This window comes from Camelus bactrianus, chromosome 5, assembly GCF_048773025.1.
Source record: "Camelus bactrianus isolate YW-2024 breed Bactrian camel chromosome 5, ASM4877302v1, whole genome shotgun sequence".
Classification (NCBI taxonomy): Eukaryota; Metazoa; Chordata; class Mammalia; order Artiodactyla; family Camelidae; genus Camelus; species Camelus bactrianus.
Window position 1 is genome coordinate 66,445,956 of NC_133543.1, and position 14,924 is coordinate 66,460,879.

At 37.5% G+C, this 14,924-nt stretch overlaps 1 protein-coding gene across 2 annotated transcripts in view; it reads left to right on the forward strand.

Annotated features, from left to right (window-relative positions):
• The window catches only part of WDR75 (WD repeat domain 75), a 25,521-nt gene continuing 10,597 nt past the window's right edge, over positions 1–14,924 (forward strand). The window contains exons 1-11 of one of the 2 annotated variants that reach the window (XM_074364021.1): positions 1–150; positions 4,433–4,562; positions 7,310–7,375; positions 8,283–8,373; positions 10,279–10,403; positions 11,770–11,843; positions 12,537–12,656; positions 13,123–13,211; positions 13,648–13,806; positions 14,388–14,447; positions 14,538–14,653. In XM_074364021.1, the coding sequence (XP_074220122.1) occupies positions 62–150; positions 4,433–4,562; positions 7,310–7,375; positions 8,283–8,373; positions 10,279–10,403; positions 11,770–11,843; positions 12,537–12,656; positions 13,123–13,211; positions 13,648–13,806; positions 14,388–14,447; positions 14,538–14,653 (1,119 nt within the window). In that variant the 5' untranslated portion in view covers positions 1–61. The remainder of the gene's footprint in view (positions 151–4,432; positions 4,563–7,309; positions 7,376–8,282; positions 8,374–10,278; positions 10,404–11,769; positions 11,844–12,536; positions 12,657–13,122; positions 13,212–13,647; positions 13,807–14,387; positions 14,448–14,537; positions 14,654–14,924) is intronic. The other variant, XM_010960027.3, reaches the window with a different exon arrangement.

Genomic DNA, 14,924 nt, shown 5'->3' on the forward strand with positions numbered 1-14,924 from the left:
GCGTCCGTAAAGGAAGTTTGGGGCGGGGCCGGCGATCGCGAGTTCCTGCGCTTGCGCAAAGATGGTGGAGGAAGAGAAGAACCTCCGCGTGGTTCGTTGTGGCGGCAGCGAGTTGAACTTTAGGAGAGCGGTGTTCTCTGCAGATTCCAAGTATGAGGCTACCGCGCATTGCCGGCCTGCCGGCCAGAGGGGCGTGAGTCCTCGCGGAGGGGCGGGGGTTGGGGAGAACTGTTGGGCGCGTCCAGATTCGCCAGCCTGCGGTTCTGGGTTGGGAAAAGGGGCGCGCGTGCGGGAGACCCCAGGACTCCCGGGAGGGAGCCGGAGCCTGTGTGCTGTCAGAGGAGTGAGAAACCTCTCAGGCCCCTGGCACCGCCGGCTGGGGCGCGCTCCCCCCGCCACACCCCCGGACCTGCAGGTAGATTGAGGGGCCCCTGGGGCGGACCCACGTGTCTAGAATCGGCTCGGCGTTGGGGCGGCTGGGAGGTGGTTCAGGCACGCGTGTGTACGCTGCTGCTTCTGCAGTACCAAGAGGAAAATCCCTCCGACCGTGACGTGTAATTACTGAACGTTTAAAGATTCCGACTTCTCCACACTTCCCAACCCCTGAAAAAGGTATCGTGGCAACCTTTTTGGAGCTTTGCGTGAAAACTGGTAATAGATTCTGTGAAGGATGGAAACATACGTAAGCCCTGGTCCCCTTCCTCGGGCGTTCACTGTAGCTGGAAGCTAAACTACCCTCCGGATTCGAAAGCCAGTTTATTCATCGTGTGCCCTTTGCAAGGTCCTTAATTTCTGCCTCCGTTGCCTCATCTGTAAAATGGGAATAACATTTGGTAGTCCATCTCATGGGGTTGTTGTGAGGATTAAATACCTTAATACATACAGAGCAGGTAAAACAGTGTCTGGCAATTACTGGTTCTGTGTATATCACCATCAGTATTGCCCTATTGTCAGCATCATCTCCAAGTGACACAATGTAGAAAGAGAAGGTTATCGAATCACTTAGATATGGACACTTAGTAAAAATTCTTTTCTGCCTTGAAAGAGTAGAGAAAGTGCCTTATGAAAGTTTATATCCCCCACAACGTCTTATGGTGTGTATCAGATAGTTATTGAATATATGCATGGCTAAAAATTCCATAAATTGCCTTAGAGGCAAAAAAAAAAATCCTCGGTCTTTACAAGAAACAGGGTTTTGTTGATACTCATCTTGTAAATCAGAGGAAGAAATTGAGGCTTCAAGAGATTGCCAGAGTTCTGCCACTTTGGACTTACATCCAGTCTCTTCCTCCAGCGTACTGTTTGTACACCTTGTTATATTGGAATCCATTGTATTTCGCTTGCTAAGTCCTACAATTCACTTTTGAGTATTTATCAGCGATGTATTTATAACAACCTGAGGTGACAGAAACTAAGGTAATTCTAATATTGATCCTATCTTCAAGAGCTTTCAGTCTAGTGAGGAAAGGAAAATAACCAGTAGCAGATGTTTCATACGGTGGCACTTTGGGAGCTCGTAAGAAGAGAGTGCTTCACACCGGAAGGATGGAGAGGGTTGATGAACAAGTGATGTTTAGGCTGGAGAGGTGGATGGTATTTTGACTAAGGTATATGGATAGAAGGCATTCCGGTTAGGGGGCACAGTATAAGCAAGAAGACTATGGTACAGTTAGCTAGTGGGAATGGTTTTATCTCCAGTTAAGATATTAGAGGAGGGAGGATAACATGATTGTGTTTCCTCAAAAATACTAATCTGAAGACCAAACTATATAATATGTGATGGAGAGGTGAGAAGTGTGCAGGCTAGCATACTCAAGGTACAGTGATGGCATAGAAAAGGGAGTTGCACTGTGAGTTTGCCTTCAGCAGTAGGCTCTTGCAAAGCTAACAGGAGTTTTCCCCTTCGGTGATGTTGGGGGAAGGCATCCAGGCAAAGTGAGCAGCTTGAAATTGGGGAGGAGGGGTGTCAAGTGTGTAAGGTCGGTAGAGTTGCAGCAGAGGGTAAAGGAAGTGGTAGAAGAGTGTAGACCAGGACTTAGAAGGCTAATGCCAGCATCTGAGCAAGAAATAACTTTGGCTGGAACTAAGGTCAGAGAGAAAAGACAGAGTTTGGGAGTGATTTAGCAATTAGGATTGATGAGAAGATGTTGGGTTCACTTTGGGCCTGATGAGTTTTAAGTATGTGTAAAACAGCCAGGTGGGCGTAGCAGTTGTTAGGTAGAAACTGAAGACTGAAACTCGGAGATATCAAGATGCTTTTATTTCTCTCTCTCTTTTTTGGTATATATAGAAGCTGATAATTAAAACCAGTTTTCTAGCAAATTAACAGGATTATAATGAATTCACCAAGGACTTTAATATTATCTAAAAGCTACTACAAAGGGTTGGCTGCCTTATACAAAAGGGAATAAGATAATTTTGTATTTTACCTCATGGAGCTTATCAAAAAAGCTGGACTAGTAAATTAAACAACAGAATCATGGAATTTTAGCAGCTTTCCCATGGTCAGTAGGTCCCCTCCTCAACTGTGGCTTTTCTGTCTGGCTTTCAGGGTCTTCCCCAGTCTAGGTCAACTCTGCTTATCCAATTGTGTTTGCTTCTAATACCCATTACACACACTTTGCTAGTTACATAGGTACATTCCTTGGCTTATGGGTACTACGTTGTTATTTCCCTGCTTTTATTTATGTTACTGTTCCTTTTCCTTCCCAGCCCTTAAATCACACATCCTTCAGAACCTCATTTAAATCCTGGTTCCTGCTTGAAAACATCCCTAATTTCTTTCTTCTCCACTTCATCACAAAGATGATTGAGCCCTGTGTGACCGGCATTGTGGTGCTTTACACGCACTCCTGTCTACATGGTATAGGTATTGTTATCCTCATTTTACAGAAGCATTTATTGAGTGTTTGCTCTATGTGATAAGCATGCATTGTTGCATTTAATCCTTACAATAACTCCACAAGTAGAGAACAGTGAGGTTTAGAAAGATTAAGTAAGTTCTCTAACATCATTCAGCCTGTACATGATAAAGCTGGCATTCGAACCCATCTGTGTTTGACTTCTTAAAAATGCATCCTTTTCTACCACACCATATTTCTGTTATTATCTGTAATAACATACACGCTTCCTCCCCTCAAGGAGCTCACAGTCTGGTAGGTAAGGTCTCTTAACATCGTGTGGAAAGTGCTGGGATGGAGCTAAGCACACACACCCCCCCCCCGCAACACGCACACACACACACGTTAGGACGGGTACTGAGCAGGAATGAGAAGATGAGGGAAGGCTTCCAGTGGAAAGACCCCTGAGCTGAACCTTAAAGAAGTAGTCAGAGAGACAGCATTTGGCATAGATGACAGAATGTGCCAAAGCATGGAATGTTTCCTCGGGGTTTGCATTCAAGTAGTTAAAGCCATCATTCTCTGCTGAGGAGCATGGAGGGAGGAAATACTTTCCTCTAGGGAAGCATATCAGAATCGGTTAGCTGGAGGGGGAGTTTTCTTGGTGAATAGTCCCTCCTCCCCATCTACCACCGGCTCAGGGAAACACTGCCCAAAGGGCCTGTTGATGCTGATGTGGGAGGTGGGGGGGTTGTTGGAGTTGTGGACCCCTTAACATACTGTTCAAGTCAGAAAGTAGTTAGCATACTGGGGTCAAACTTAGGAGTCTGGATCATGTCCTAAAGGCGGTGGGAAAACATTGAAAGATTCTAATTTAATTTTATCTTTATTTAAGGAAGTGATAGAGTCAAGTTTATAAAGTTAGTCTGGTATGAGGGTGAAAGATGAATTGAAGGGCCACACCTGGAGACTGTAGGAAGCTCTTAAGAGTGGTCCAGGCTGGACATGGTAAGAACTACAGCACTCATGGTAATGGGGAGGGGGGTCCAGCCAAAGGGGAGTGCTTATACCCCAGCTGCTTTGTTCATACTTTCTTGATCTTACTAAGCAGTTTCACGCAGCCACACCTCTTGGTTACAGCACTTGTGAGATGCATTCTGATTTCAGAGAGGTGAACATGTGAAAAATCAAGTGTCTTAGAATTGATAAAATAGGATGATGAGCAACCGCAGTCAGCTTTAGAAGATTTACCCTTTAATTATTTTGTAATAATTATTTATAGGTTCATTTTATCTAATTAGTTTATAAAACCTTTGAAGATCAGGTAAGTTCTATTCAACAAAGTGGATTGGATATGGAAGTTAAAGATAATTAAGACCTCTGCCCTGTAGGAGCTTATGGCCTGATAAGGGAAATGAGTATTTAAACAAGAAAGTTAACATTGTTGATCTACCTTTCAGAGTTAATGAACTAAATGGTCTTAGATGCCCCATAGGACTTCAGCAACACACAGATTTGAATATACAGTTCTTAAACTATTATTGTGAAAGAAATCTCTGTTGCATGTTATGATCTTTCTGTCTTATTTTCAGGTACATCTTCTGTGTCTCTGGAGACTTTATTAAAGTTTATAGCACAGCCACAGAAGAATGTGTACACATACTGCAAGGGCACAGACAGCTGGTGACTGGAATCCAGCTCAACCCCAACAACCATCTGCAGGTGTCAAACAATTTACAATTGAATATTTTAATATTGGCTTTATTTTGTCAGGAAAATTTGAATTGCATTTGCCTGGGAAACTTTCCAGGTTATGATCAGGGAAAATATCTATATTGATTTTTCTGATTTAGAATATTTTTCACTTTTTTTTTTTTTTAATTATAAAAACAGGGTCACTGCCTAGAACTGCATTGTTCATGGTGTGTAACCATTTGTTCACAGGATACTAATAGGTTTTACTTTAAAGAGGGGGTTCTTGGCTGTATAAGTTTCTGAAATTCAGAGTTTGGAACAGTTAAATGAATTTCTTGATTATAGGTCTTCTCAGGTCCTTTATATGCATGGTAAATATCCAGAAGGGGTATATAGTCTTGGGTGTTTCTCAAACTTACTTCACCTCTGGACTCTGGTTTCTGGAATGCATCTTTTAAAATGTTGACTGATGAGAGGTATTGATTTTGTAGATCTAATCCTTTAGAGATGAGGCCCTTTACTGTTAATGCAGATGTCACCTAATCTTAAGGCCAGTCTCTAGATAAGAGGAAGGGATTCTTTAGTAACCAGTTAATTTCAGGACAATTTCAGGACTTGGGCATCTAGTGTAGTTTGGACCTCCCCACTCCCCACACAAAGTAGCCCTTGCTTTTCAGAATTCAAGAATTAAATGGTCATTTTAATGCTGTTCTTAAGTTTCAGCAAAGCTACTAGAGAGTTGTCTCAAAAATACTCTTGTTCTAGTTTTTGATCAAGTTCTTTTCTGGATTAGTTACAGCCAACTTGACAGTTACTACTTGATTTAATAAAAGATTTGCATTGCCATTCACTATTTTATCATAAAGGAAGTAGGGCATAAAGTAACACTGATGTTCCTAAAATTAAATGAGCTACTCCTGAAAAATCACAGTTAAGTAACTTTTCTGCAGGATTCAAGCACACATTTTATCCTTGCAGTCCTCTGAGCATTTGAGAAAAAAGGTTATGTTAATGTGTACCGTTTGACTGTTTTTTACAGCAGAAATTAAAATTGGAATTTGTGAAGTCTATATTACTAAGTTTTAAAGCAAAAAAAAAAGCTACACATTGCATGAAAGATCTATTTCATGGAACTGAAAGTTAATGAAGTTAGAGGGGGACAGCGTAAATAGCAGATCTGGCTGAGGTAAAGGGATGGGTGCCAGGGATTCTGTGGACTCTGGAGGGACAGTATTTGTGTTTTAACAGTGATTGTGTTTGCCTTGTTACATTTTACTGATCTGTGTTCATGATTTTTATATGTAGTAATTCTGATGTATGCTTTCTATGTAATACAATTCTTTTACTTGAATAGTTAATATTTTCTTACTCCACCATTTTTCATTTCAGTTCTCTGATGCCATTGGCAGAAATCTTTAAATTGCCACTTTTGTTCTCAATTAAAGTATAGTTAATTTACAACATTATATTAGTTTCAGGTGTACAGCATAGTGATTCAGTATTTTTATAGTTTATACTCCATTTAAAGTTATTACAAAATAAGGGCTGTAGTTCCCTGTGCTGTACTGTATATCCTTGTTGGTTATTTGTTTTATACATAGTAGTTTGTATCTCTTAATCCCATACCCCTATCTTACCTCCCCTCCTTTCTCTCTCCCCACTCTTATCCACTAGTTTGTTCCCTATATCTGTGAGTCTGTTACTATTTTGTTACATACATTTTTTTAAAATTTTAGATTCCATATGTAAGTGATAACGTGCAATATTTGTCTTTGACTTATTTCACTAAGCATAATACTCTCTAGGTCCATGCAGGTTGTTGCAAATGGCAGAATTTTATTCTTTTTTTAATGACTGAATAGTATTCTATTATGTATATATAACACAACTTCTTTATGCAGTCATCTGTTGATGGACATTTAGGTTGCTTCCATGTCTTAACTATTGTAAATAATGCTGCTGTGAACATTGGGGTGCATGTGTCTTTTCTAATTAATGTTTTCATTTTTTTCAAATATGTGCCCAGGAGTAGAATTGCTGGGTTATGTGGCAGTTCTGTCTTTAGTTTTTAGTTTTGAGGAACCTCCATACTGTTTTCCATAGTGGATGCACCAAGGTACATTCCCACCAACAATGTACAAGGGATCCCTTTTCTCCACATTCTCACCAACATTTGTTATTTGTAGACTTTTTGATGATAGCCATTCAGACAGGTGTGAGATGATATCTCATTGTGGTTTTGATTTGCATTTGTCTAATAATTGTGATGTTACACGTCTTTTCATGTGCCTGTTAGCTAACTGTATGTCTTCTTTGGGAAATGTGTGTTCAGATTTCCTACCTATTTTTTAATTAGTTGTTTTTGGGGGGGTTTTGTTTTGTTTTGTTTTGTTTTGTTTTGTTTTTGATACTGAGTTTTATGACCTGTTTGTGTATTTTGGATATTAACCTGTTTTTGATCATATCATTTGCAGATCTTTTCTTCCATTCAGTTGGTTGTCTTTCTATTTTGTCTATGTTTTCCTTTGCTGTGCAATAGCTTTTAAGTCTAATTAGGTCCCATATGTTTATTTTTGCTTTTATTTCTTTTACCTTAGGAGATAGATTTTTTTATTTTGCAAAAATGATATAAATAAATGATTTCATCTCTTTAAAGCTAATAATTGATGAACAGACAATGCCTTCTTAATCAGCACATAATTTGTTTGATATCTTAATATGATGTAATATCTTCTTTTTTTCAAATCAGTTTTGTACTATTTTTACCCTTTTAGCTGTATTCCTGTTCCTTTGATGGCACAATTAAACTGTGGGACTATATAGATGGCATTTTGATAAAGGTATGTGGATTGAGCTTCCATTTTCATTATGTGAAAAGGAATGGCAGCATAATTTAGTGACACACGACAACACAATTTAATAACATTTTATTTCCTTCTATAAGGCCTAATCTTTTAGATTGCCTTCCTAAACAAGTCATGAAATTCAGCTACCATAAAAGAAAGATAACTTTGACTATATAAAATTTTGAACTAACCAAAAAATGAGCAGTGAAACTGGAAGAAAATATTTACAAGAGATATTATCCCTAATATACAAAGAATTACCAAAACCAATAAGGAAAAATTAATAACCCAATGGAAAAAAATTGGTGTAGAGTAGGAATATGTAATGCACAGAAAAAAAATAACAAACGGCCAATAAACGTGAAAGGATGCTGGGCCTTGTTAGTAATTAATTAAAGAAATGTAAATTTAAAAAGGTAACACAGCATTTCTCCCTGTCAGTTTAGCCAAATTGCAGACTGAAAAAAATATAGTGATGAAGTGTAGAGAAACAGATACCTTTGTATCTGTATAGTCAATGGGAATGAAACTGAAAATGAATAAATACCTTTTGCTCCAGCATTCTCACCTTTAGGAATCTCTTATGAAATAATGGCAGGTATATATAATCCTGAAAACATTGTTCATGGTAGAAAAGTTGAATATAATGTTAATGTTAGTTAAAATTTGATACTCATTCAGTAGAATACTGTACAACCATTGAAAAGAAATAGATCTCTATGTATTAATTTGAACAATACATACTCAGCAAATATGTATGGAGTGTCTCCTGAGGCCAAGTTTTCTTTTGATGTAGGCAATATAACAGTGAGCAAAATGGATTTTAAAAAATCCCTGCCCTTTATGGAACTTATTCGGGGCAGGAGGCAGAATAAACAGTATGGTGCTCTTTATCTTTCAGACTTTCATAGTTGGACGTAAACTTCATGCCCTTTTTACTCTTGCCTGTGCTGAGGACTCTGTCTTTGTTATAATAAATAAAGAAAAGCCAGGTATAGTATAATTAATTCATTTCATTTTATATGGCATTGAGTGGCTCTTTTCATTTTAGTTTCTCAAATTTAACATTTTGGTTTTAGTTTGACGTTAACAGTGTTTGGAGATGGCATTTAAATTGCTTTCACCATCATTGCATTCATTTGAGGGAGGTTTTGTGTTATTTTTGAAATATGCAATAAGGGAATGATTCTATATGGTAGTAATAATGGACTGCATGGGTCCAGTTTTAAAGCTGTTTTGAACTACAGTGTGTCTTCCTATTGAACTTAAATCTGTCATTCTTAAGCATCACTATCATTTTTCCCATCATTGAACACCCGTTTGTTGATCTTGAATCTGTAGGAAATGGTATAGAAAACATTTATCAGAAACAAGTAGTGTGGCTAAATTATTACTGTATTTTCACTATCACTGGAACATTATTCCATTGAAACTGTAATGTTTCAGAGCATTTTAGGAATTCCTACAATATCTTCAGTGGTTACGAATAATTATTCTTTAGCAGTGAATTTAATACATCAGAACACTGACATGAAGGATATATCCAAAGAATTTTTCTAATCTCAGACTTCAAGAATACCACTGCACCGTTTGGTGTTCTCCATAAAATATAGTTGTATTTAGATTTCAAAGTACAAAGCAGCTTTAACCTGGTCACTAGGTGGTCAGCAAAGCTGGCTCATAGCTCATTAGCTAAATGAGTGGTGGTGGTGATTTGGAGTTTTTGTTATGAAGATTGTCAAAACTGAAAGCTAAATCTTTTTTTTTCTTTTTTTTTTTAAGCTATAAGTTATTTGGGACCAACTCTGTTAATGCATAATATTTTATCAAAAATGAGACATGAAAGAATAAAAAGCTTTAAGTTTAGTTTTCTTATGTGGCCCATAAACCATCTTTGAGCAAAAGAGGGACGTGATCAGTAATAGAACACTGGCTTCTGTGTTGAGAAGAGACTAAAGGAGGCCAAGGGTAGAAGTGGGAAGAGCTGTTAAGAGATCACTGCTCATAACAGGATGTGAGACATGGTCATGGCTTCACACTTGGTGGTGGTGGCAAGAGGTGGTGAAAAGTGATGGAATTCTGGATGTCTTTTGAATATTAGAGCCAGCAGGGTTTGCGGATGGTTTGGTATGGGGCATGAGAGAGAAGTGAGAGCACTCAAGGATTTAGTCTAAGCAGCAAGGTAGATGGTGCCATTTCCTCCAGTGGGCAACGTGGGGAAGACTAAGTTCAGAACAGAAGAAAAGGGTTAGAGTTTAGACATGTAAACTGAGCCTCTGAAAAGACTAGAAGAATTGAGTTCTGAGCATATAATACGGAGGCTGAAAAACAGAAGAAAGTGGTCGATCGGTATGTTAACAATTTTATATTCATTACGAAGTCTAGGAGGATAAGGAGACAGCATAGTGAAGTACAGCTGTTTCCCCTCAAGGAGAAATGTTTTAAATGGGGTGCAAAGAGAAGAACGTGTCAATTTTACAGAAAGGGGATTTATCCTACAAATGTGTGGCAAGCACACAGCATTTCTGAAAGCTCTCTCAGATGGTTTGCTGCTTTGGACTGCTTACTTCACCAGTATGTCATATTTTATCTCCATTATAAAGCTCAGCTCAGTTCTTTGGAATGTACCAGTAAAACAAATTGTACTTCTACATGTATAAGGAGTGTGTGTGTGTGTGTGTGTGTGTGTGTGTGTGTGTGTGTGTGTGTGTGTGGTGGGTTTAGACTTCCATTTAAAACTTGAATATTCAAATGAGGAGTCCAACTTATTCAAGATAACCTAGAATTATTCTCTTGGCGTCAGATTCTAGTATACCAGTTAATAGTTTCATATGAACAAAGGCACATCTTGACTTTCTCTAGAAAGGCTTTATATTAATATAGCTGCCTTTGGCTAGATATATTTCAGCTGGTTTCACTGAAACTACCAAGATCATCAAGTCAGGAAATAGAAGCTAAGGAGCTCTCCTTTGTTTTGGATTACATAAACCAGTCACCCAAGTGCATTGCTTTTGGAAATGAGGTAAAATTTGTTTTGTTGGTTTTCTTTTTTATACATAAAATCTCTTCCCTGCAGTGTCTCCTTTATGTTATAGTGATTTAATATTGCCTTGAGTTACAGTATTTTCGTTAGTAACTAAGAAGGCTGTCTTATTTCTTTAACATGTATTTGTAGTATAGACTTTTTTAGGACCATCCTAATTTTGTACATTCTGTCTTAACTGCTCTTGTAAACTCTCTAATTGTCAAAAAAAAAAAACAACAATGTTTTAGCATTTGTACTGTATTTCTTAGCCTGTACCATGTAAAAGCCACTGAAATCAGTTTATTATAAACTTTCTTCCAAAAATACGAGCTCCATGGCTATAAATAGAATGCCTTTGTAGAAAATTTGGAAATTACAGAAAAATATAGTGAAGAAATTGTCTCACCAGTGATAATATTTGAGGAATCTTTTTCTAGACTTTTTCCTAAATATATATAAAATAACTTTTCTCAGACTGAATAATTATCTGAATAATTATGTTTTTCTTCATTTAATATTGCAGCATGAGCGTGTACTTAAATGTTCATCAAAAATAATGACTGTGTGATGTTTATACCATGATTTATTTACCCATAGCTATTAATAATCACTACTTATTAAACTCAAGTACCATTAAAAGCCCCCAGATAGCATTGTGGTGGCATGTTTCTTTAGTCATTAAATTTTGTAGCATTTTTTTGGCTTTGTTCTGAAAAGGGTTTATTTCTTAAAGTAGAGAAAACTCTTTAACATTATAAATGTTATTATTCTTTGGTGGCATAGTCATCAGTTAAATACAAATTAAAACCATAGTGGGATACCACTTCACATCCATTAGAACAGATTAAAAAAGAGTGACAGTACTGAGTGGTGACAAGATACGGGGCAAAGCCATTCTGTTTGAATTCTGTTACAAAACAGGCAGAGAAGTAGGCTATGGTGATAGAAATCAGTAGTTGCTGGAAGGGCTGGTGGCATTGGGGAATGACTGGAAAGAGGAACCAGAGAACGTTCCAGAGGTTAAGAAAATGTTCTCAATCTTGATTGTGATGGTAGTTACATGGATAAACATATGTCAAACGTTGTATTTTATTGTATATAAATTATGCCTTAATAGAAGTTTTTAACCATTATGCTTAAAGCCAGAGTCTAGTTTTAGGGTTTAGGACCTATGTTCATCTTTTAATTTTCTGTGATTATTTTTAAAGTAGGATTATTATTCCCATAGCCAAACTAGATTTCATTTTAACATACGCTTAATCTGCAAAAAGTTTATTGTTACTGTGGTAACTTTTGTGATGAAAATATTTCTTCTTAAAGAGTGTTGATTATTTTTGTGAATGTTGTCTTCTCTTTGAAATACCAGGGACAATATGTTGCTGCAGTACGAGACTTTTACTTGTCTGTTTATTTTTTCAAAAAGAAAACAACCTCACGGTAAGAATTCCCTTTTAAAAGTCTTTTAATTACTCAAGAGTTTGGTAAAAATTTTATTCATCCTCATACCTGTGACCCAGAGCTGTTTATATTTCATGTTACAAGTGGTTGTGAAACCACAAGATACAGAGGTAAAGTTTTTAACCAAGGATGGGTTAAAATCGTCAGTCACAAAATCCTAGGGAGCTTTTTCCAGCCAAAACCCCTTGTGCACTTAGATTCTGCTGTGCAGACTTGTTGTCAAAACTGGATGTGGTTTGAAAAGGCTTCCTTTTTGTCGTTCTATGGCTATCAGAATGAACACAGACTTTGGGATACCTGGGCTTAAAATGGGTCAAATTAGTCCATTTGAACCTAAAGCTTAGCTTTAACAGGAAATTTGAACAAACTACCCATGCAGAAAGCTGCAAAAAGGACTGTTCTTTACTTCACTGTCAGTGGCCTCCGTAGACAAGTTGTTACAGTAGAATGTTATTCACATGTTTATATTGTGTTAAGAAATGTTTACAAAAGTCTTCGTTCTTGATCACAATTCTTCTTAAAAATTGTGCATTTATATTCAGTGAATTCTGAGAGCTCTCCAGTTTGTGTTAAGGGTATCAACTCAAACTGGAGCGAATTAAGTAAAATTTACTTAATTACATCACACTTACCACAAACTTTAATAATCAAGGGAAAATTTTTTTCCTCTAGGTTTACTTTATCATCATCAAGAAATAAGAAACATGCTAAGAACAATTTTACATGTGTAGCATGTCACCCAAAGGAAGACTGCATAGCAACTGGTCACAAGGATGGCAAAATTCGTCTTTGGTAAGTTAACTCATGAACAGCATGGTGATCATTTATTTACTTTAGATTAGTCCTGCAGAAAAGGGGTATCTCTGGGTGCAGGGAAAAGGACAGAACTGAAAAGCAACAGCTGATAATAGATACTAGGCTTTGCTGACATCCTCCCTTCCTCTGCATTGCACAGACTTGTATTTTAAGATTTCTAACCTTGGCCCTGGGAGTAAGATTCTATTTTGCCTGTAATCATTTTATTGAAGAGAACTTTTTGTCAGCTTTTAAGTGAAAAAGAAAGTAACAATCGTGAATCTTGAACTAGTAGGAAACTGTGATACCCTATTGTTTGCAGAAGTGACTGGTTTAGAAATAGAAGATGTACTTTTTGCACATTAAGACCAGTAAGCTCGATAGTGTTCATCATATTCAGCATGCCATTATTTTCCTAATTTACACCTTTGGTCAAATTAAGAATTTTTATTTTCTCCAATAGGAGAAATTTTGATGATGAAAAGAAATACACATACACATGTTTACATTGGCACCATGATTTGGTTATGGATTTGGCTTTTTCAGTGACAGGTAAGTTCAAGTTTAATAATTAAAACGAATTTATGAAGTGTGTGAACCAAGTATTTTAATTCACTGTGTTTATAGCTTGAAAGGTTTAGAATTGCATGGGCCAAATAAATTGTAAACACTCGTGTATCACCCCTGTGTCTGAGGCTTTGCTCAGCACAATACCGTAGACTTAAGGTTTCAGGGCCCTTCGGAGTATCAGAGTGTTTTTCTAGTTATTGGTCGGTAACAAACTAGGTATTACTGGGAAGGAAAAATCCCTGGATCAGTGATCTCTAAATCTTTTGTCTTACAAGTATATTAAAAGATACAAAGACACTAGTTGGTGTATTTTAAAAAATGGTTCTCTAACATGATAGGAAAAATTAAAATGTCAGTTATACTTTTCTGTTTTTTTCCCCAAACACTGTCCTTTTCTTTTCTTTGGGTGGATGAGAAGGCAGCAGTCTGCTTAGTGGTGGCCGTGAGTCTGTCCTCGTTGAGTGGCGCGAGGCGACAGAGAAGAATAAGGAGTTCCTCCCCCGTTTAGGAGCTGCTATTGTACACATCTCAGTGTCTCCAGCGGGGGATTTGTTCTGTACTTCACACTCCGATAACAGTAAGTCTGAATCTGTTGTCCTAAGGAAACATAATTTGTGTAATGTCATAAATTAGCTAGCATCTATTGGGGATGGAAAATAAGAGACCTCAAACTAAGAGCATGGGATGTAAGAAGCATTTTTTTCTTCCATTTCTCCTTCTCTCTCCAGCCCTTTTTGTCCCTAGATGCCACCAGAGTCCAACATTTCCAGAATTGTTTTTGTGAAAGTGTAGGGCTAAGTGAATTTGGTTATTGCTGTTGACACTTACATTTAAAATCTTTTCATGTGGGATGATGGGGGAGTAAAAGAAAGGTTTTAAAGTGGGTATTTGTGTTTTTACAAATATAATGGCATTTTTTTAAAGAATGCTTTGAGGCTTTCCTTTGATACGGCCATTATCTCTGTGTGGAAGTCTGTGGATTCTGACAAAGACTCTTAACAGAAAAGCCTTCCTCCCCACCCCTAGTTTTTCTGTTAAATCACAAAATATATTCCTGATTTTCCAGTAACACTCCAAGAAATTGAACATGTTTGGTTGTTGTGTATTCTGGTATATTTCAGAGTGATACAAATTCACAATTTTTTTTTTTTCCCACAGAGATAATAATCATTCACCGGAATCTTGAGGCGTCCGCAGTAATTCAAGGCCTAGTGAAAGGTATTGTAGACCTCATTGGATTTGGAATCATGTACATTTTTTAAAGTGAATGTTTGTCTGATTTCAGCTATTATTCACTTTTTTTTGCAGACAGCAATATCTTTACTGGTTTGATGATTGATCCAAGAACTAAAGCTTTGGTTTTGAATGGAAAACCTGGCCACTTGCAGTTTTATTCTCTGCAGAGTGATAAACAGCTATACAATGTAAGACTTTGATTCATTAACCAGCCTTGAAACTAATGAAAGTTCTTTACAGCACTACGGGGGTCAAATAACTTATTTAGGGGCTTCTAAAACTAGCTCCTGTGCCTCTGTCATTTGAACATAGTATTATCAGTTGTTTACAGCATAGTTCTGATGAGGCCACAGATGCAGCTAGTCTGTGCGTAAGCCAGTTGGCACTCTTGCATGGGCTCTGTCTTTCTGTCTTGTTCTGTTTCAGACTACAGCCTAATTAACTGCCCCACGCATTCGT